General features: G+C 45.1%; 1 protein-coding gene across 1 annotated transcript in view; it reads right to left on the reverse strand.

The window, feature by feature from the left end:
- LOC122912389 (CXADR like membrane protein) overlaps positions 1-21,603 on the reverse strand; it is a 100,960-nt gene that overhangs the window by 11,941 nt on the left and 67,416 nt on the right. The window contains exon 2 of the mRNA XM_044258075.1: positions 13,040-13,197. Within this exon, the coding sequence (XP_044114010.1) occupies positions 13,040-13,197 (158 nt within the window). The remainder of the gene's footprint in view (positions 1-13,039; positions 13,198-21,603) is intronic.

The following is a 21,603-nucleotide window of genomic DNA, read 5'->3' on the forward strand; positions in this document are numbered from 1 at the left end:
GTCACGATGTAAGTGGATGCCAAGTTAACAGTAACATAAAACTCACATCAGCTCTTTTCCAGCTCGGAACTCTTCAGTGGTTCCCTGCTATCTCTGAATAAGGACAGGGTTCAGTCTATGGTTCTCGGCATTGACTTCTGCGTTACCTTCCCAGTCCCATTTCCTCTTTTGTCCACCTCCCTGGGCACCGTCAGATAATATTGCCTCTCTTTCTTTAATATGATTCATGCCCTCTTGTACTCAATGCCTTTGCCCACTGCATTTTTCCATAAAGAAACTCCTTTTTCTCCATCTATTGACATAAAGAACTCCTATTCATTCTTTCTGGGTGCCTGGGTGGCTCAGTCAGTTAAGTGTCCAATTCTTGATTTCAGCTCAGGTCATGATCTCGGGGTCATGAGATCGAGCCCCATGTTGGGTTCCATGCTCAGCAGGAAGTTTGCTTAGGATTCTCTCCCTCTGCCCCTCTCCCCACTCCTTCTCTCTCTCTCTCTACATCTCCCTCTCAAATAAATAAATAAGTCTTCAAAAAAAAAATTTCCTTTCATTCTTCTAAGTCCCAAATCAATGTTAACCTCTTATGAAACCTTCCAGGTTATGACACTCAGACTAATGGCCTCTTCCCTCCCCGCTCCCAACTCTTTGCATCTTTGCAGCATTTTTATGAGAGGAGAAATGGTGAAAGACTTGGGCACATAGATTGTTAGATCCCCTTCCAGTCATGCTGGGTGCGGACCAGGAGACCCTTGGGACGTTCTGGTTATATATATGTCTGTTGCCATTAATCATCTTTGGCGAGGCTAGAATGCAATTCTGCAAGCCTTTATTGAATACACATTTACTGAAAACATACTCCGTGCTTAGCACTGTGCTAGAGATGATATCAATACAAAGAAAATTGTTTTGGGGCGCCTGGGTGGCTCAGTGGGTTAAAGCCTCTGCCTTCGGCTCAGGTCATGGTCCCAGGGTCCTAGGATGGAACCCCACATCGAGCTCCCCGCTGGGGGAGCCCCCTTCCTCCTTTCTCTGCCTGCCTTTCCCGCCTACTTGTGATCTCTGTCAGATAAGTAAATTAAATTAAAAAAAAAAAAAAAGAAAATTGTTTTATGACAGTGTTGAGGGCCAGGATGTGCCACCCAGAATAAGCCACTTTGCATGTGCATAAGAATTTCAAATGCTAAAGGCATTTAGTTGAGTTTTTGAAGTTGCCTGACTTCAAAGCAGAGCCTCCTCTAAGAATTTAAGTGTAATAAATCCCCTCCTGAGAACAACTCTAATCTTCTCTTCTAGGAGACCAGAAATCAGCACCACACCCAGACAGACAAGATCACCAGCGAGCATATCTCTAGCATTCTAGCATCTCTAGCATATCTCGCATTCGTTCTTCTAAGGGCCCGTTTATCTTCCCCAAAAGTCGTTTGTTTTTCCCAAAGTGTCCTTTCTCCTCTTCCCTTTCCCCGACTAAGTTAGGCATGTAGCCCAAATTCTAGCCACCCCTTGGAGTTACTCATCTGTGGGTACTTATTCTCACACGTTACCTACATGGTACACAGAACTTAATATACTTTTCTGTTTGTTTTTCTCCTATTAACTCTTCCCTTGGTTGTATACCTGAAACTAATATAATTGTTCTATGTCAAATATATCTCCGTAAACAATTTTTTATAAAATTTTTAAAGAGAGAAAACAAACCAACTAACAAAAATCTGTCTGTTTTTCGTCTAATTTACAGTGCCCCAGCTAGAAAACCTAGGAGGGGAAAGGGGAAAAGATATCCCCCCCCACCTACAGTTTTAAAGGAAAACTTAAAAAAAAAAAAGGTAAAATTATGACTCTCATATACAAAGAAAACAAGCATGTGTCAAAGATTTTATTTAACTCATTAATAAATGATGGAACCAGAAAGATTTTTACAACAGGTTCAAATAAGAATCAGACAAAGACTTGTAGTCTCCGTTGGACAAAATTCCTTTGCATCTCTATACACAGGACCCACTGCCATGCTGTAGATATGGAAACAGGGACATCGCTATGGGCATTCCACAAGTTAATTTCTATTTCTGTGGAGATTAATATGTGAGGAAAATTAGATCGTAATTTATCTGGAAATTTGGAGTCTGAGCATGAAGACGATGTTTGGGAGGGATCTCCCTAAGGTATACTGTATGGGGGCGGTGTGGAAGCAAGTGTTCAGACTTTGGTAGGGAGAGATCCTCTATTGGTATGACTGGTATGACAGTAAGGGGAACTAGATTCCTTGAAGGCTGCTCTCCTCGGCTCCCCACTCCCCTACTGCCCTCCCCCTCAGCAGGTGGTTTTCCAGTTCAGGTCTCTGGGTCTGTAAATGAGAATTCCTGCTGGAGTACCGAGAAGAGCATTCTTTTCCTTCCTTCGGACTGGAATGAGGGCTGCCAGGGAAACGGGAGCTAGCTTCACTGGGACAGCACCATCGGCTGCTCTTGAAGGGTCAGATAATTCTTCAAAGACATTTCACAGCAAACTGGCAAGCCTGACCAGTTAGAGAATGTTTAGAACGAGAAGAGACGGTCGGAAGAAGAGGAGTGATCCATCCACCTCCACCCGGAAGTAGAAATGCGGACAAAGGCTGGATTTGAATGGTAAGCTAAAAAGAGCGCTGTCATTTATCCAACAAATTTTGAGCCTCCACAATTTGCCAGCCCCTGTTACAGGTGCCCGAGGAAGATCGTGAACACAGCAGGTGAAAATCCCAGTCCCTGGGGAGGATGCATTCTGGTGGCAGGAAACAGACACGGAAGACCACTGTATGGTACCTTTGACAATACTACGAAAATAACAGAGCAGGGAAGGGGGTGGTAGTCCAGGGGGACAGACTACAGTTTCAATAAGGTGGTCAAAGTAGACCTGGCTGGAAGGAGACAGGAGGGCGTGTCTTAAAAGAGACGCCGAACTAGCCTTGGGGAAAGAGAGTTCTTTTTCTTTTTTCCTTTTTTTTTTTTTAAAGATTTTATTTATTTATTTGACAGGCAGAGAGGCAGCAGAGGAGCAGGGGAAGCAGGCTCCCTGCCAAGCAGAGAGCCCGATGAGGGGCTCGATCACTAGGACCCTGAGATCATGACCCTAACTGAAGGCAGAGGCTTTAACCCACTGAGCCACCCAGGCACCCCGGGAAAGAGAGTTCTAAGCAAAGAAAAGAGGCAAAGCAGAAGCCCTTAAGGTAGAAGCATGCCTTTGCGTGTTTGAGGAACGTCAGAGAGGCCAGGGCGCTGGAGTAAGCCAGGTGGATAGCAAATGAGGTCAGGCAGTGGGGCCAGATCCTGCTGGGTCTCCGGGCCATTGTGAAGATGATGGTTTTCACTCTGCGGGAAGTGGGGGCTATTTTAGAGGATTTTGAGCAAAAGAGTGTCATGATAAGATTTGTTTTGAGAACAGGCTGTAGGAGACAAAAAATGGAAACAGGAAAACCAGTCAAGAGGCTGTTGGAGTCGGGGCGCCTGGGTGGCTCAGTTGTTAGGCGTCTGCCTTCGACCCAGGTTATGATCCCCACGTCCTGGAAGTGAGCTCTGAGTTGGGCTCCGTGCTCAGCGGGGACCCTGCTTCGCCCTCGCCCCTCCCGCTGCTTGTTCTCTCTCTGTTAAATAAATAGTCTTTTAAAAAATTGTATATTTATGGTATGAGAGAAAGAGAGGAGTCCAGGGCCACTCTCATGTTGGGGTGGGAGCCTATGAGAAGAGAAAGGAGCTACCAACCCAGAGAGAAGACAGCCGAGGAGGCTGACATCGGGGGCAGTGTGCTGGGTGAGGCTGATCTCGAGCTTAGTTCTGGGCTTCTTACCTGTGAGACTACCTGTCCAACAGCCAGAGGCATGGGGCAAAGCGCGTGCATATACATGTGTTGGATATTCCAGAGGGAGGCCTGGAAATACGGGCTTGAGAATTCTAAACTTGTGGATGGTATTTCAAGGCCTGAGACTAGATAAGATTCCCCGATGGCATGAATATAGAGATTAAGAAAAGGAGGGTTAAATGAGACTCTCCAAAGAATGGATGTCTAAACACAAAGAGCTCATCAAAAGACCACCGACAGGGGCGCCTGGGTGACTCAGTGGGTTAAGCCTCTGCCTTGGGCTCAGGTCATGATCTTAGCGTCCTGGGATCAAGCCCTGCATAAGGCCTGCTTCCCCCCTCCCCTCTCTGCCTGCTTGTGATCTTTCTCTGTCAAATAAATAAATAAAATCTTAAAAAAAAAAATACCACCAACCTCGAGTAAAACTGTTGACTGTCGTCTCTTTAGCAGACTCTTCAAGTTCAGCCTTTGCTCACATTTCCTGCTTTACTCCTGGATGACAACTCCTCTTCCTCCTACCCTCTCTTTCATAAAGACTCTGAAGTGCACCTTGAAACCACCCACTGAGGGAGGAGACAGTAGGGGGATGGGGGCCAGGGGAGCAACCTTGAAGAGGTCTGACTCATTATCCTACAATGGAGGATCTCTCCCTACCTCAACCTGAACATTTGCACCCCCAACCCATACACAATAGGGAGGTCCCTCCCAAGCTTCATCTTTATGCAGAGGAATACTCTGGAAAGTACAGGAAATGCACGATTTCAGTCAAAGGTCCAATGCTTAATCCTAGACAAAAGTTCTGTCTTGAATTTCTGCATTCTTTTCGAGAGAAGCTGTAAATTCTGCGGGAGGGGGCAGAGGGAAAGAAAGAGATTTAGCTTCAAGAATTTAGAGCTGAGATCCTAGCTCTGAAATCTGTCTTGGGCAATGGACTTCAGAATCTCAAAGGCATAGAGCTCAGGTTTTCTGCAACCAAGTTTAAGGTCTCATTTATCCTCACATATTAAAAGAAAATGAGGACAACAATTCTTAGCTACCGACCTCACAGGCTCCTAGTAAGAACTGTAAGAGCGGAAATCTATGAAAGGACGTCATTCCTTTGCTCGCTGACCATCTCGTGACTATTCTGGGCCAAGCACAGCCCTTGGCCTGGACATAGGAAAATATGCATTAGGCCCAGAAATGCAAATCCACCAACACAATGCAATACTTCCAGTTGGAGAGTTCTGTTTTTATTTAACAAACACATATGTGTTATTTATTTTATGTGAGGCACTGTTCTAAATGCTTTATAAGTATTAACCCCTTGCATTAAAGAGAAAAAAAAAAACCCACGTCAGTGAAAAGTTCATAGCAAGATCAAGGAGATTAAGGAAGTGAGTGTCCCCAGCTTAGACTTGAGGGCATTCTTTTGTTTGATATTCTTTTTAATTAATTAATTAATTAGGCAGAGAGAGACAGACAGACAGACAGACACACACACACACACACACACACACAGAAAGAGAGAGAGAGAACACAAGCAGGGGGAGCGGGAAAGGGAGAAGCAGGCTTCCTGCTGAGCACAGAGCCCGATCAGTTCATGACCTGAGCCAAAGGCAGCCGCTTAAGGACTGAGCCACCCAGGGGGCGGTTTGGTTTGATAAATTCTTTAGAGAGGGCCTTGTTTGAGGTGGGGACATATATCCTAATCTGAAACTGGGCCGGCAACAGTTTATACTGCTTGACTGGGGGCGTTCTTTTCCAACCTCCGGGGTTCACAGACTCAACAGCATTTCCCATGGAGACTGGACATCCCAGAAAGGAGTTCTTGGGGCCTGGGAAAGGTTTCTCTCCTATTCTTATCCCTCAAAGTGCAACCAGCCTCCTGTTCCCCGGTGTGGTCAGGGATCGGGAGCACAAAGGCAAAAGAAACGTAGATAAAATTAAATCTTCTTAACAACTTGCACGGCGTTGACAAATATTTAAGGAATGCAGAGTACAACCTTCCTCCTGGAACTCCCAGCCATCGTAAGGGTAATAAGGCCTTGCTAGAGGCAAAAGGCAGCCCTAGCTCCACCACAGCCAGACCTCCAGGATCCTGGTTCTCTTCGTTAACATATGAAAATTCCTTTTGGAAACTTGCTTTCCCTCTGCCCTCCCAATGTAAAAGTATACAGGCAATCGCTCCTTACAATCCCGAGGCAGCTCGTTCTTTCTTTTTCAGAATGTTTTGTAAAAGATTTTATTTATTTATTTGAGACAGGGAGAGAGAGCACAAGCAGGGCAAGCAGTAGGCACAGGGAGAGGGAGAAGCAGGTTCTCCACTGCTGAGCACAGAGCAGGGTACAGGGCTCGATCCCCTGACCCTGGGGTCATGACCCTTGCTGAAGCCGACTGAGCCAGGCAGGTGTTCCAAGTTAGCTCTTTCTGCCCCTGGGTCCAGTCCCTGTGCCCCCCACCCCCGCCTTTTTTTTTTTTTTTAAAGATTTTATTTATTTATTTATTTGACAGAGAAACACAGGGAGAGAGAGAAACACAAGCCCGGGGAGTGGGAGAGGCAGAGGAGAAGCCGGCCTCCTGCTGAGCAGGGAGCCCCATTTGGGGCTGGATCCCATCCTGGAACCTGAGCTGAAGGCAGACACCCAACAACTGAGCCACCCAGGTGCCCCCAGTCCCTGTGTTTTGATAAAAACCACCTTTTGGCACCAAAAACATCCTAAGAATTCTCTCTCTTTTTTTTAAAGTAGGCTCCCAGCATAACACGGAGCCCCAAGAATTCTTTCTTAACCACTTGCTGCCAGACCCCACAACACATCAGCCCGGCACCATGTCTGAGGAATTTCCTTGTTCTACCTCACTGCTTTCTGTTTTTCTCCAATAAAACCTATGAACTCTGACCCAGGGGAAAAAAAAAGTACATTATTATTTTGCAAATAATTTGATAGGGTTCCCAGCATCCATGAAAGCTCCCTGCTCGAGGTGTCTCAGACCAGGAAAAGCCAGGTCGCAGCCCTTCTGATACCATATTTGTTTGTTTTACATGTTTGCAGGGTGTTCTCGGCCCCACATCCTGTAGTACTGGGTAAAAGGATCGGTTTCTTGGGGCGGTGGAAGCAGCTGCCGTAGAAATGCCAACTCACTGGGACAATAGGGACAGGAGGAAATATATTAGCAACAGGAAGCAAACTGGAAGCTTTAGAGTTTACCTCCTCTTAAGACTGAAAGGGAAGGGGCTGATATTTGGAGGTAGGACAAGTGAGGTGGGAATGCCTCGCAGGTACTCAATGAATGTTACTTTCTGACTTTTTCATGTTACCTCATAGCTGCATAATCATGAGGAAGTGAGTCTGTGCTTCCTAGGAAGAATGAAGAGATTCTAAACCAAAAATAAGTAAAGAGCTGGGAACTGGTTTTTTAATTTGATAAGTTTTTATCTTCAGTAAACTCTGTGCCTCATACGGGGCTTGAACTCACGACCCCAGAAATCAAGAGTTTCACGTTCTGGGGCACCTGGGTGGCTCAGTGGGTTAAGCCCCTGCCTTCGGCTCATGTCTTGATCTCAGGGTCCTGGGATCGAGACCTGCATAGGGCTCTTTGCTCAGTGGGGAGCCTGCTTCCCCCTTCTCTCTCTGCCTGCGTCTCTGCCTACTTGTGATCTCTGTCTATTAAATAAATAAAATCTTTGAAAAAGAGTCTCACATTCTACCAACTGAACCAACCAGGTATCCCAAGAGCTGGGTAATTTTTAGGAATTTGGGGGTTTTGTGGGATTTGGGAAGTTGGTGAACCTTTTTGCTCTAGGGGATTTCTTTCTTATTCATGTTACTATTTGGACGAACATTTCATATTTTTGAAAGTCACATTTGACTTTGGAGAGACTGAGTAAGGTGCGGTCCACAGGAGACTCTGGCTGCTTTAAGTCTCCTATAGAATAGGAGCTTTCCAGCTTTGAACAGACTTACACCAAGAAACTTACATCCGTGACCCAGCACGCACATGGAGTGCACTAGACAACTGAAGTGTAAGTTTCAGGAATAGCGTATGTGCAATACACTGATATTTTCCAGTCTGTGTTAAACAAACAAACAAACAAACAAAAAACCCAGTCTGCTCGCTTAGAATCCACTACTGAGTCTTGACTGGAAAAAACACTGCACCAGGGCACAGTGACGATGAGTGAGCAAGCAGGGAAGTCACCGGGTTGACATTCAAGCAGGAGCCCCTCCACTTACAGCTCTGCACTTTGGTCGGTTAATTTACCTTCCTGAACCTTAAGTTCCTCAGTTGTAAAACGGGGGTAAGCGACTTCATTGGGTTTTTGCTAGTAAGCCCTCACGATCGCTTTTATTAGGCTGGTTCAGGGAAGTCGCTGAGGTTTCCAAAATTGTCCCACCCAGTACCCAGAGAACATAAGTCATTCCATGCATTTGTAGAGCAAAGCCCCGTAGCTGAAAGCCTCCATCTGTTTCCCACACTGTGCACACACTGGACTAAAGCTCAGCCCTCTGAAGTTGGCACCTAAGGCCAGGGCAGCCTGGGTTGTGCCTCGTCTTTGGTCCCTGTCCTCGCGTCTCTGAATAGCCTTGTCCCCAAGCTTGAGGTCCCTTGATTCTGAACAACACCCTCTGATATGTCTTTGTCTTGGATCATGCAGTCTTCTCTCCTTTTGAAATGCCTCTCTTTTATTTTTGCTTCAACAACACCTACACAGGCCTCAAGATCAAGCTCAAAGGCCACCGTCTGTGTATTAGCCTGTGTATTAGATCCCTGTGTAGAATCACTGACTTCCTCCTGTGAGCCTCAGCCCTTTGGACTTGGCCCCACCACAGCACCTGGTATATCCAGGTAGGGCTGACTCCCGGGTGCTTTTCTCCCCTTCCCCCCAAATCTTGTCCCATTATTTAATGGGGGAAAAGGGGGCTGGGGGAGACACCTAAGGTAAGTATGTAACATCTTTGGAAAGCAGACCTTGTACAACTCCAAAATAATCTTACTATAATTAAATAACCATTGCCCAATGTGAGCATTTCACACGCATTTAGGACACAGGTTGGGGCTCAGTTCCAGCCTTCCGGTTTGGCTCAGTTTTTTTCAGACGCATATTGAATATCAGGTACGAATGTGTCCCTTTGTCCTAGCTGTGGTTTTAATTCTAGGAAATGCACAGCTGAGACTAAGCCCTTGCCCTGGGGTGCGGTAGGGGAGGGGGGTGATGGGAGAACAGTGAACATAAATTTAATCCTTTTGCAAACAAACAAAAAATGAAGTCCATGAAACGCAGCTGTTGTGGGGTTGGGTGTCTTGTGACACGCCTGGTGGACCTGTTACAGACACATTTTTTTTTGTTTTTGTTTTGTTTTGTTTTTAAAAGATTTTATTTATTTATTTGACAGAGAGAGAGAGGCATTGAGGGAGGGAACAGGAGCAGGGGTAATGTGAGAGGGCGAAGGACATAGAGGCTCTCCAGCAGACTCTCAGCATGGAGCATGGTGGTGGGGAGGGTGGTCCTGGGGGTGGGCTCCATCCCAGGAATCCTGAGATCCTGAGCCAAAATCGAGAACCAGAAGCTCAGGCCCTTGATCAGGAGTTTTCTTGCTGAAGATCAAGGACTAGGGGAAAAGGAGAAAAGGAGGTGGCCAGAGGGATTTGGCACATAAATGAGAACATCTCTGCTCTAATTTCTCCACCCGAAAAATAGAGGGGAAAGGTCTCTGCTGTGTGTTCATGACTGACCCTGGGGGAGATGGTCGCTCTGACTTTGGAAAGTAACTGTGTTTCCATCCCTAGAACCAGGAGGAGTTCTAGAGGCCGCGCTCTCTACCTAGGGTGAAATTCAAATATTCGCCAAACGGCCTACCCGCTCCCAAATGGTCTCTGCATTTCTCAGCCTCCTAGACAAAAAGGAGGGAGCCAATTCTGCTCAGATTGAAATGCAAGGTTAACCTTGGGGTCTAGGTTATTGGCTAGCCTACCTTAGGCACCACATCTGGTCCAGCCCCTCCTGTATTTTCTCTCTCACCCTCACTCATTCCAAAAATGGTGGCAAATTTACCCGCTGCATTGGAATATTACACCTTGATATCCCAGCTACCCATGACTATAGTGGAAGCCTCTACTGTATAATCTGAAATTGTTCAACTGATCTTGCTTCTACTCAAGTCTCTTTTAATAAAAATCAGTGTGCTTCCACACAGGGCCAGGTTGATCGCGTTAGGCACATCTATGTCCCTGTGACTCCTAAAATCCTTCAAGAACTCCACGACAATGTAAGAAAGTATCGGAGCTTCCTAACCCGTTCCACAAGACCTTTCGTGTTCTCGTCCTGCAACCTCTGTGAGCTCACATTTTGTACTCCACGTATGCTAGCTGCTCATGATTTCCCAGAACTTTCCAGCCTTTGTGTCTACGCTCTTGTGATTTCCTCAGTGCAATCAGGAAATTCTATGAGCACTCAGATCAGCTGCGACTTCTTTACAGGAGCTGCCCTTGACCTCCCCCCACCAACTACTTTTGCCTCCTTCATATTCAGCTAGAGCACTCTGCCTATTTCTATCATTATCTCTGTCACTTAGTTCTCAAGTTATGCCTTCACACAACTACCTCCTTCATGTGGGTAGTGGGAATCCAGTATTTACTCAGTTTAACCTAAATTTATTTTGAGAGGCATGTGGGTGGCTCAGTCGGTCAAGCATCTGCCTTCGGCTCGGGTCATGATCCCAAGGTCCTAGGATCCAGCCTCACGTCGGGCTCCCTGCTCAGCGGGGAGCCTGCTTCTCCTGCTGCCTGCCGCTCCCCCTGCTTGTGCTCTCTTACTCTCTCTGACAAATTAATAAATAAATAAAATCCTTAAAAAAATAAATTTTTAAAAAATTGATTTTTGCTCTTTTAGAACTTGCAATAGTACCAAGCTTCTTCCAGCAATGGGACCTTGGCACAACTGATTCTGTCTGGAATAGTTTTCTTCCCACATTCTCCTTATTTCCTACATAACACAGACTCTAATTTCAAATTATTTATGAAGGTAGCACAGCTGGCAGTTAACAGCCCAGGTGCTGATAACCACAGTGCCTCATTTCTAATGGCACAGTGAGTGACCTTAAGCCCTTTTCTCACTTTGTGTGTTGTGTCTGGGCACACGCTGTGTGGGGTTCCTTATTTATAAACTGAGACCACTAATCCTAGTTATTCATCCTCCTGGGTTAAGTTAAATGAGATACTACTATGTGCTAAATAGACTGCAACCCAGAATATAGCTTAATGTTTAAGGGCTCTCTACTTAAAAAAAATTTTTTTGGTGTTTTTTCTTTTTCTTTCTTTCTTTCTTTTTTTTTTTTTTTTTTTTTTAAATTACTGAATGGCTTGGCACTGTAAGCTCCAGGGAGAGGGGGACTTTGCCATCTTTTTCACTATTGTGTCCCAGTGCCTAGCTAGTGTATAGTATTTGCTAAATAAATCCACGTGCTCTGAATGACCAAATTAATCCCGATCCTTACTTTGGAGCATTAATTGGAGACAAGTAGGGAACTGTGGCTGCTTAAAGCCATATCAGTGGCCTGCTTTAATCAGCAATGAACTTTTAAGCCTTATATTCACTTGGCTACATAAAAAAGCAACTCTCTTTTTCCTTTAGTTTAAATGAAAGCACTTGGGTCAAAGTTAGACGAGTGGAGGCATTCTTCTTAAATTTCTGTAAGAGGAACATGGCTCTTATTTACTTGATTCAGAACAGAGAGTATCATATCTACAATTGACTGAGAATCTGCTGGAATAAAAATGCTCAGTTTAAGGTGACCTTGCCCTACAGAGAACAGAGTCTTAGGATGATGTACTGAGAACTAGATGACACCAGTATCAAAATGACAAAGTGATGTAGGAGCTGAAATCCAACAATGATCCTGGATTTTATTTTAGTGAAAACTTTAAACTTCTTCCAGCACAAGCCATCATTTGAAATCAGAGGCATAGACAGAGAAGAAAGGACAATCTTTCACTTTTTAGTAGGGTGAGAGGTAAAGTTCTGAAAAGGAAGGAAAGTCTAAAGTCAGTTTCCCTGGCTTATTTTATGTGATTTTTTAAAAAATGGCAAAACTTTCCACCTAAAGTTGTTTTCTTTTTCTTTTTTTTAAAAGATTTTATTTAATTATTTGGCAGACAGAGATCACAAGTAGGCAGAGGGGCAGGCAGAGAGAGAGGAGGAAGCAGGCTCCCTGCTGAGCAGAGAGCCTGATATGGGGCCTGATCCCAGGACCCTGAGATCATGACCTGAGCGGAAGGCAGAGGCTTAACCCACTGAGCCATCCAGGCGCCCCCCTAAAGTTGTTTTCTTTTTAGATTTTTTTTTTTTTTTAAGCAATCTCTACACCCAACGTGGGGCTTGAACTCATAACCCTGAGGTCAAGAGTTGCATGCTCCACCAGCTAAACCAGCCAGGCACCCCTCAACCAAAAGCTTTTTAAAAAGTAACTCAGTTGGGTAAATGGAATGAGAAGAGTTATGCTAGAAAACCCTGCTTGAGGAAAGCTGAATATAGCCAAGACAGACAGGATAATACAGTAGCTACTCACTTCTCGCTCTCAACAGAGACCAGTCCCGTGGATCATTGGGAGCAAAGGGCTACGAGTTCTGTTCATACCGCCCGAAAGCCCATAGGCATCAAAGGACCTCCCCATCCTGAGCACACAAGACCCAGGGCCAGCCCCTTCATTTTCCAACTCCAGAACCAGTATCAATTCTTTTGCTGACCGATCACCTGTGTGTTAAACATTTTCAGTCATGTTACATGACTGTTGTTTGTTACATTACATAATCTCAGAGCTTGAAAGTCATGACTTTGTGCAGAACTTCAATATAGGCAGGTGGTAATGGTTTCAGAGGAGAAAGGGGAGCAGGCTTCCTAGTATAGATCTGGGGACTGGCCACTAGACTAGGGAACCCAGGTAATGCATCTTAGCTCCCTTCTTAGGAAAAGACACTGACAGCGGAGATTCCTTCCCTGGGCAAATGATAGGTGGCTTGCTTGCTTCCCTCAAGAACCCAGAACTTCTTATCTTTAAGACTCATGTACCTTTCCTTGTTGATAATTTTTATCTCTAGAGTCTTCCAACGATAAGCCAGATGAAAGAGCTATTCTAGCCCTTTCCTCCAACAGAAAATCGGAGGACTGAGGAAAGACAGCTGTGGGAGAATGAGGGGATGAGTGGGGACGGGGCCCTCTGGCCAACTGTACACTTACCACTTTTTGGTTCCCTTCATTGTCGGTGAGCAGCCATTCGATATCCAGGGTGTCTTTTTCTGGAAGCCCCAGCTGATGGTGACAGGGCAAAGTGACCTTCTCTTCTGCCACTCGCTTGATCTCAGTGTGAGTCCCCAAGGTTCCAACATAGTAGGAAACTGGAAGAGGAGAGCGTCTCATGAGTCATGCAGAAATGCATAGCAATGTGTGGGAAGCAAATATTACAACTCATAATTACGGGGTGTTCCTGTGGGCAAGGGCCAAATCAAGGTGTGGGAAGAATCCCGGACTAGAGGTACCAGAAGTCCCGGAATCTCTCACTGGCTCCTCCTTTAACTGAATTCATCATTAGCTTCTGGATTCCCCTGAATTATACTCTTAGTGATCCGTACTCGTCCTCTTTCCTACCTTCTTGGTTTTTATGAATGATGAAATAAATCACTCAGGTCAACAACTTTCTCTCCTTTACCAGCAGAGGCTTGCAAAAGGGCAGAAACCAAAGGAAAGGCAGGGGTTGGCAACCTTCCCAGAACAGGCTCCAGATATCACTGGGCCCCTTGAGCCACCCTTAGAGACAGGCTACCCCCACAGGCCAACAGGTAAGTGCAGCAGGCCTCAGAGAACGAGTGGAATCTTTTTTTATTTTTTATTTTTTAAAAGATTTTATTTATTTATTCAACACAGAGAGAGATCACAAGTAGGCAGAGCAGCAGGCAAAGAGAGAGTGGGAAGCAGGCTCCCTGCTGAGCAGAGAGCCTGATGCAGGGCTTGATCCCAGGACCCTGATATCATGACCTAAGCTGAAGGCAGAGGCTTCACTCACGGAACACCCAGGCACCCCATGAGTGGAATCTTATAGGCAGTTCCTGCTTCCGTTAGAGACCTCATTCTCTGACCCTCTAAGTTCTATCTTCCAGTCTCTATAGTCTCATCACATGTGGCTTCAAAATACAAAGGAACCCTTCCTGTCCAAAGTGAAATCCCAAGTTACCACATTGGGATCCTGTCCCTCCATGCATCCAGTATCCCCTTGGCCAACAGGATTTCTGTTCCACTTTTGGCTTTCTTTACCCCTAACTTTCATCCTGTTCCAGGAATAGTGTCCCGCCAGCAACTCTAGGCTCTAAGAGCTCACCTTCTCTCCTTCCTGTTCATTTCAGACCCTGTGGACTCTTAAATCCACAGTGTTAGAGAACATCACCTGGATTCTAGGTATCACGTGCCGGGCATGAAGGCGTGCTCTAAGATCCTCCTTTGCCTCCTTGCACACAATAAAGGAGCTCAGCGTGGAAACCCATTCACAATGCTCCTATGCGAGGTTCACAAGGTAACAGAATCATACCACCTCCAAGCTGGGACAGCCCCAGGTGCCAGGGTTTCTGGTGAAGTCCCCGCTCCTGGGGAGCGCTCATTCTGCCTCTTGGGAGCACTAAAGATCAAGGATTGAGACTTATAGAAGCACATAAGCTACCTTTCTTATTCCCTGTTCATTTCCCAAGATATTAGCAATCAATCTGTGGGAAGGAAAAGGGCCTGAAAGGAGGAAGAAGGAAGCAGGGGAAACCGTAGTTCCCTCTACACAGTAGGCAGACTGGGTTGATATGGCAAGGCTGGGCCCTCAGAGGCACCTGCCCACCCCGCCAACAGAAGCAGCAGGTGGATTCCCAAGCTCCAGGGCAGAGAAAGGAGACCACAGAAATCTGTGGGGCCTAAGAAACGGCCTTCAGAACCAACAGGATAAGCCCCTCATAGGGTTTTACTGACATTCCTAATAAGGTTTCTGCTATTTCTGTTTAAAACTTGAAACTGCAAGGGGAGTGGCCAGTTAGGGAGCAGTTGTGTGGTTTGGATGTACACCAATGACTCAACCCGATGAAGAAAGGGTGATTATCCAAATCTACAGATGAAGCACGAAGAAGAGTTTAGCAATTTGTTCAAGATCACACAGCTAGGAAAGGACAGATCAGGGGCTCAAGCCCAGATGTGTCTCACTGCAAAGCTCCTACTCCAACAGCCATGCATGACCTATGTGTTAGGTGGCTTCCTGGACACGTGGTTCTCCCATTAGCCTGCAAGCTCCTTGAGATCAGGTACCAACTGACCACAACCTTCCCAAAGCGCTCAGCCCAGGACCCCTCACTCTGCAGGTGCTCAACAAACCATTGTTGGATTGACTTGAATTCAACCCATGGACTCATTTCACCCGGGAGCAGACTGAGGCCCAGAGGTAAAGGAGTTGCCCTTAAGTCCTACAGCTCCTTTAAGGCATAACCCATATAAAACCTATCCTCCCTCCGGCCCCATTAAGCAGCTATAGAACGGCAAGGAGATTAGCCAGTTTGCATCGCACTAAGCTAAATGTGGAAGAAGGAGCTCTGGCTTCTACCCCTGCTCACTTGGCCCTGGATACAATGATCAAATGAAACCAATATCCCATGCCCCTGGCGAAGCTGGAGAACCAAGGACCAATTTAGTGCCTATAGTAGGCACTATACCTTAAATAAATAAATAAATAAATGCGAAGAAACAGCTATGAAAGTTGCCAATTTGAGCCACTAGAGGGAATCAAAGGCTCAGGTTTGGTTGATGTCCCAAAAGGAAAGGAACGCGGTGGGGGGTGGCGTGCTTTGCCAGTGTGCGGAGTTCTATTTATACCACAGCCAGAACTAAATACAGCCCTGCAGGGAGGGGGCTGCCTAGGGAATACAAATGACTCTACCACGGCAGGGAAACTCAAGATCAGAGGGCATGCATCTCTAGTCTTCCCTGAACTTCAGCGCCCCAGACTTCGGGGTGGGGGGGGGGGAGGATCACTGGGATCCCTGTGAATTTCTCAAATTTTTCCTTTTGTGCATTCCCCCCGACACACACACACCTGTGTTCTGTAGCCTAAGCAGACAGGGGTTGGGCTCTGTATGGAATTCTCGGGCCTGGGGAAGCCTGGGCGGCTCAGTTGGTTGAGTCTGCCTTTGGCTCAGGTCAGGAATCCAGAGTTCAGGGATTGAGCCCACATTTGGCTCCTCACTCAAGTGGGGACTCTGCTTCTCCCTCTGCCCCCCGCTCCACCTTCTGTGCTCTCCCTCTCTCTCTTTCTAACAAATGAATAAATAAAATCTTTTTTTTTTTAAGATTTTATTTATTTATTTGACAGACAGAGATCACAAGTAGGCAGAGAGGCAGGCAGAGAGAGAGGGAAGCAGGCTCCCTGCTGAGCAGAGAGCCGGATGCGGGGGGGGGGGGGGGGGGCAATTCCGGACCCTGAGTTCATGACCTGAGTTGAAGGCAGAGACTCAACCCACTGAGCCACCCAGGCGCCCCTGAATAAATAAAATCTTAAAAAAAAAAGAATTCTCGGGTTTGGCAGTGGATAAGCACATGTCTCCACTGCCTGGTGGGTGAGTGGGAAGAGCTAGCTCAAGGCTCCCAGGCATTGAAGAGTTCATCTTTATTAAGAAAGACTGTAAGAGGGACGCCTGGGTGGCTCAGTTGGTTAAGCAGCTGCCTTCGGCTCAGGTATGATCCCAGCGTCCTGGGATCGAGTCCTACATCGGGCTCCTTGCTCGGCAGGGAGCCTGCTTCTCCCTCTGCCTCTGCCTGCCTCTCTGTCTGCCTGTGCTCGCTCTCTCTCCCTCTCTCTCTGACAAATAAATAAATAAAATCTTTAAAAAAAAAAAAAAAAAAAAGAAAGACTGTAAGAGATCATCAGAATTTAACTTAGGAGGAAACTACAGCCCTGAATATTGAAATGTTAAACAGAGGGGCGCCTGGGTGGCTCAGTGGGTTAAGCCGCTGCCTTCGGCTCAGGTCATGATCTCAGGGTTCTGGGATCGAGTCCCGCATCGGGCTCTCTGCTCAGCATGGAGCCTGCTTCCCTCTCTCTCTCTCTCTCTGTCTGCCTCTCCATCTACTTGTGATTTCTCTCTGTCGAATGAATGAATAAAATCTTTAAAAAAATTTTTTTTAGAAATGTTAAACAGAACTGCAAATAGGGAAATACAGCCGATCCTCGAACAATGCAGGGGTGGGGCACTGGCACCCCCTGCAGTCCAAAATCCACATATAACTTTGGACTCCAAAACTTGACTAGGAGCCTACGGTGGACAGGAAACTTTACTAATAACATAAACAGGCAATTAACACATATTCCGTATGCTATGTGCACTGTGTACTATATTCTTACAATAAACTCAGCTAAAGAAAAGAAAATATTAAGAAAATCATAGGAATACTTACAGTATTGTACTGTAAGTAATCCACATGTAAGTGCATCCACACAATTCAAGGGTCTCCCCTGGGTGTCTAGGATGCGCCCTGCACTTGACGGTGGGGGGGAGGCGCTGGGAGGTACCAGTGGTACAAACATTCTCTGTGTGCACATGCAAGATTTAGTCCTGGAAGCCTCCAGCTTTCCCTAAGGGAAGGCTTCTAATACAACTCTGGCACTTAACACAGGCCCTTTGAGGGCCTAAGCTTGGGAGAATTACCCTCCCTGAGCCTTACCATTCTCATCTGCAAAATGGGAATTGAAGGAAACACTGACTAAGGCACCCAGCACAGTGCCAGTACATAGGAGTTTCCCCGCTAAAATGTCAGTACCCTCTCCCTGCTTTTCTCTACTACAAGAAGAGTCATTTTATTTTTTCAGCCTACATTCGGCTAAGATGAGTTCAAGATTTTGTTCTCTAAAAGACATTTACATTTATTAAAGATTTTCGTGAGCCTGTAAGACTTTCAAAGGGATGGGCAGGGGTAACTTTTTGGTTTTCATCATGTATACTTTTATATAACTGAGGGAAGTAAGACATAATTAGAAGATGAAGCCATTGAGAAGAGACTAGTACATTTTTTTAAATTTATTTTTAAAATATTTTATTTTTTAATTTATTTTTTAAGATTTTATTTATTAATTGGATACAGAGAGAGGGAGAGCATAGACAGGGGGAGCCGGAGAAGGAGTAGCAGACTCCCCACTGAGCAGGGAGCTCAATGCAGGGCTTGATCCCCAAACCCTGGGATCATGACCTGAGCTGAAGGCAGACGCTGAACCAACTAAGATACCCAGGTGTCCCTGTTGTTAGTCTTTCTAACAGTCCTGCCTGATAGGAGAATGAGCAGGAACAGTTAGTGAACTTTCCATTACTGGAGTCATTCAGGCAGGGGATATGTCAGGAGCTGTAAAAGCGATCCTTACCTGTGGATGATGAATCAAAATTTAAAGTTCTTTCTAACTATAATATTGTATGAAATATTAACTGATAATATTAATATTCAGTTGAATGGGATGCAAAATATAAGACACAAATGTATACTGGGGCACCTGGTGGCTCAGTGGGTTAAAGCCTCTGCCTTCGGCTCAGGTCATGGTCCCAGAGTTCTGGGGTCAAGCCCCAAGTCGGGCTCTTTGCTCGGTGGGGAGCCTGCTTCCCTCTGTCTCTCTGCCTACTTGTGATCTCTGTCTGTCAAGTAAATAGATGAAATCTTAAAAAAAAAAAAAAAGACACAAATGTATACTATTATCTGTCAATGTGTTTTGTCACCATCAATCAGCTCTTACACAATTGATATAAATGATCTCACTCTGTTTCATTGTTAACATTGTTTTTAAAGATTGCTGAAGTGTTTTTTTTCATTTTTTATTTTATTTATTTTTCTTTTTAAAAGATTTTATTTATTTATTTGACACACAGAGAGAGAAATCACAAGTAGGCAGAGAGAGAAGGGGAAGCAGGCTCTCCGCTGAGCAAAGAACCTAATGTAGGACTTGATCCCAGGACCCCAAGACCACGACCCAAGCCGAAGGCAGAGGCTTAACCCACTGAGCCACCCAGGCACCCTGTTGAAGTGTTTTTTAAAAGAAGTGAAGGGAACTGACCCAAGTTATTACTGAACTTCTTTCTTATCTTGGATGTTTTAATCCACAAGGGGGCAGAATTTACTTAGAGAGGATTAGCCATGCCTCATCTTTAATGCAGTTCTATTAGTAAGGATTATTATTGACAAAGAATTATAGATGACCTTGGATTTAAGCTTGATAAGCACTTTGTTGCCATTTGTGATTATATACTAAATTTCAAACAACCCGCATTTAATTTTCAAGGGCAACAGAAATCAGAAAAACACATACTTGAGAGGAACTTTTTACCAAGGCAACAGAAATATACACTATTTTAATAGCTTCAGTTCACTGTTTTCACTTTGTCCAACTGAAATGGATGTTTACTCTGTGGCCAAAAACCTTATCTTAATTGCAGAATTTATTATGAAACAAAGCAATTAGACAGGTGCTGTGAAGACTTGTTTTAGTAGGCAGTCAGTAAGAAAGACAAAGGGAAGGAACAAAAATCCATCACAGATGGCTTAGAGGGACTGAGGAAACAGCACAAGAACCTTCCAGGTCCTTTCGGTCTTGACATTTAGTCTTGGTTCTAGGCCAGTCATTTACAGAATTACAAAATCCTGGGATGTTCCGGTTATATCTACAATCTCAATCTCAAGCTTGGGAAAGCCTATAGAAGGTCCTTGTCTTGCCTTTTGAACAATTTCATATTTAAAACTCATCTGCTGAAACATATCAAATGGTTCCTATTCTCTTTTATCATTGAGAATCTGAAATCACAGCAATACTATTCCAAGATATTTAGACTTCTGCTAGTATCAAATATTGTATTATTGTATATCATGAGATATTTAGGGATACCAACTTCTGTATCACAGGATAATCAGGGATATGGTCTTCCATAGAATGTCTTTAATCAAACACCTGTCTTCAATACTTCAGATTCTGGGTGCCACAAAAAGGAACAGTGACAAAATCGTTGGCACTCACAGGGGAGTAACTAGGAGTTCTCTTTTGTTCAATGAGTATGAGGGGCATTCCTGCTACCATACTAGGAACTGCTGGAAACAAAGATCAATGACATTGTCGTTTGTCTATGAAGAGATCACAGTAACAGAGAAACAAATAGCATTCAACAAGCCCAGTTTAAGGCAGCATGCAATCAAGATCAATGTGAGGGTCAGGGAGCCTTAAGGGAATTCAGAAGAGGAAGATCACCAAGGTGGTCAGGGATGGCTTCCTAGAAGAGGAAGAATGTCACCTGGGCCTTAAAAAACAGATTGGAATTTGAGCAGTGATAAATGAGGGGGTGGAACTCCAAAGATTAGAAATGGCAGCCTGACTGCTTAGGAAACTAGTTTCTAGACAGTACTTGACAGATTGGAACATCACCTTGGACCCTTGGTCTTGACAAGTTCCCAAAGAATGGTCAGTAATGTAACATGAACGGATGCAAGCTGTGTCACAGCCCTACAGTCTGGGGACTGACTATGTAACAGTAATGTTTTACCCTGATATCTCTAGTAATGATTGTCAGGGAGAAGATACTGATGTGGTCCAGAGGGATTAATCACCCCGCTACTCAGAAATACACCAGTTATCCCGCAGATTTCTATTCTCAGGAATGTGCAGGCTCATTTTCCATACATGTGTTCATGTTCACGTAGGCAGGAAAACACACACATACCTGTGCAGAGAACCTATGAGCATGCCTGTGTCCAGACACATATCAGACAAGAATGTGTGCCTTTGATTCTGAGGCGCTGAGAACCAGTTCCCTCACTAACCTATTTCATTGACATATCTATATATAGCCTCTGTCTCATTCCAAATGCTAAGTCTCTTTCTAAATCTAAATGTTTTATTACCTTTGGCAGGGAGATTTGAACAGAGTGAGGAAATTAAAAATAGACACAGACTTACTACTGAGAGTGCAGTGGTCAGTTTTTAGGGATTCATGGCAATGGAGAACTGAGATCATGCTGATAAAAACCCACTGATGAATTAAAGCACCAGTTCAGGCTTTCCCTATTCCATCGACCTTCCTATAAAACTAGGAACAAAGAGAAGTTGACCTTCAAATAGAAGATCTCTTTCTCCCTCCATCACTTCCTCTACTTATAACTGTCATATAGATTTAAAAATGCTTTAGCAATTCCCTAATTTTTTGGTAATCACAACAACTCTCAAGAGTAGGTTGACGGCATGAGAGAGCCAAGCCATAATACCTCGAAAATGAATAAAGTAAAAATTTCATTCAAAATGGAGTTGGGGGGACACCTGGGTGGCTCAGTCTGTTAAGCATCTGCCTTCTGCTCAGGTCGTGATCCCAGGGTCCTGGGGTGGAGTACTACACTGGGCTCCTTGCTCGGTGGGGAGCCTGCTTCACCCTCTGCCTGCTGTTCCTCCTGCTTGTGCCTTCTTTCTCTCTGACAAACAAATAAATAAAATCTTTTTAAAAAAAATGGATTTGAGAAGTTCTAGTGGACATGCTTACACACTTACTACTCCTCGAAGCTTACTTTACCTACCCCAGCAGGAAGAAGGAAGTTTTTCTCTTTGCCCAGCAACAACCCAGCCAATGAGAATCACCGCAACTCAGCCAATGGGAAGTCGCTGCGACCTGGAATGCTTGCTCTTGTGTGGGACTTTACTTTCAAACAGCCCCTCCTAACTCCCTTCTTTCCTCTATAAAAGAACACTCCTCACCTTGGTCTGTGGACATGTC

The sequence above is a fragment of the Neovison vison genome, chromosome 7 (assembly GCF_020171115.1).
Source record: "Neovison vison isolate M4711 chromosome 7, ASM_NN_V1, whole genome shotgun sequence".
Lineage (NCBI taxonomy): Eukaryota > Metazoa > Chordata > Mammalia > Carnivora > Mustelidae > Neogale > Neogale vison.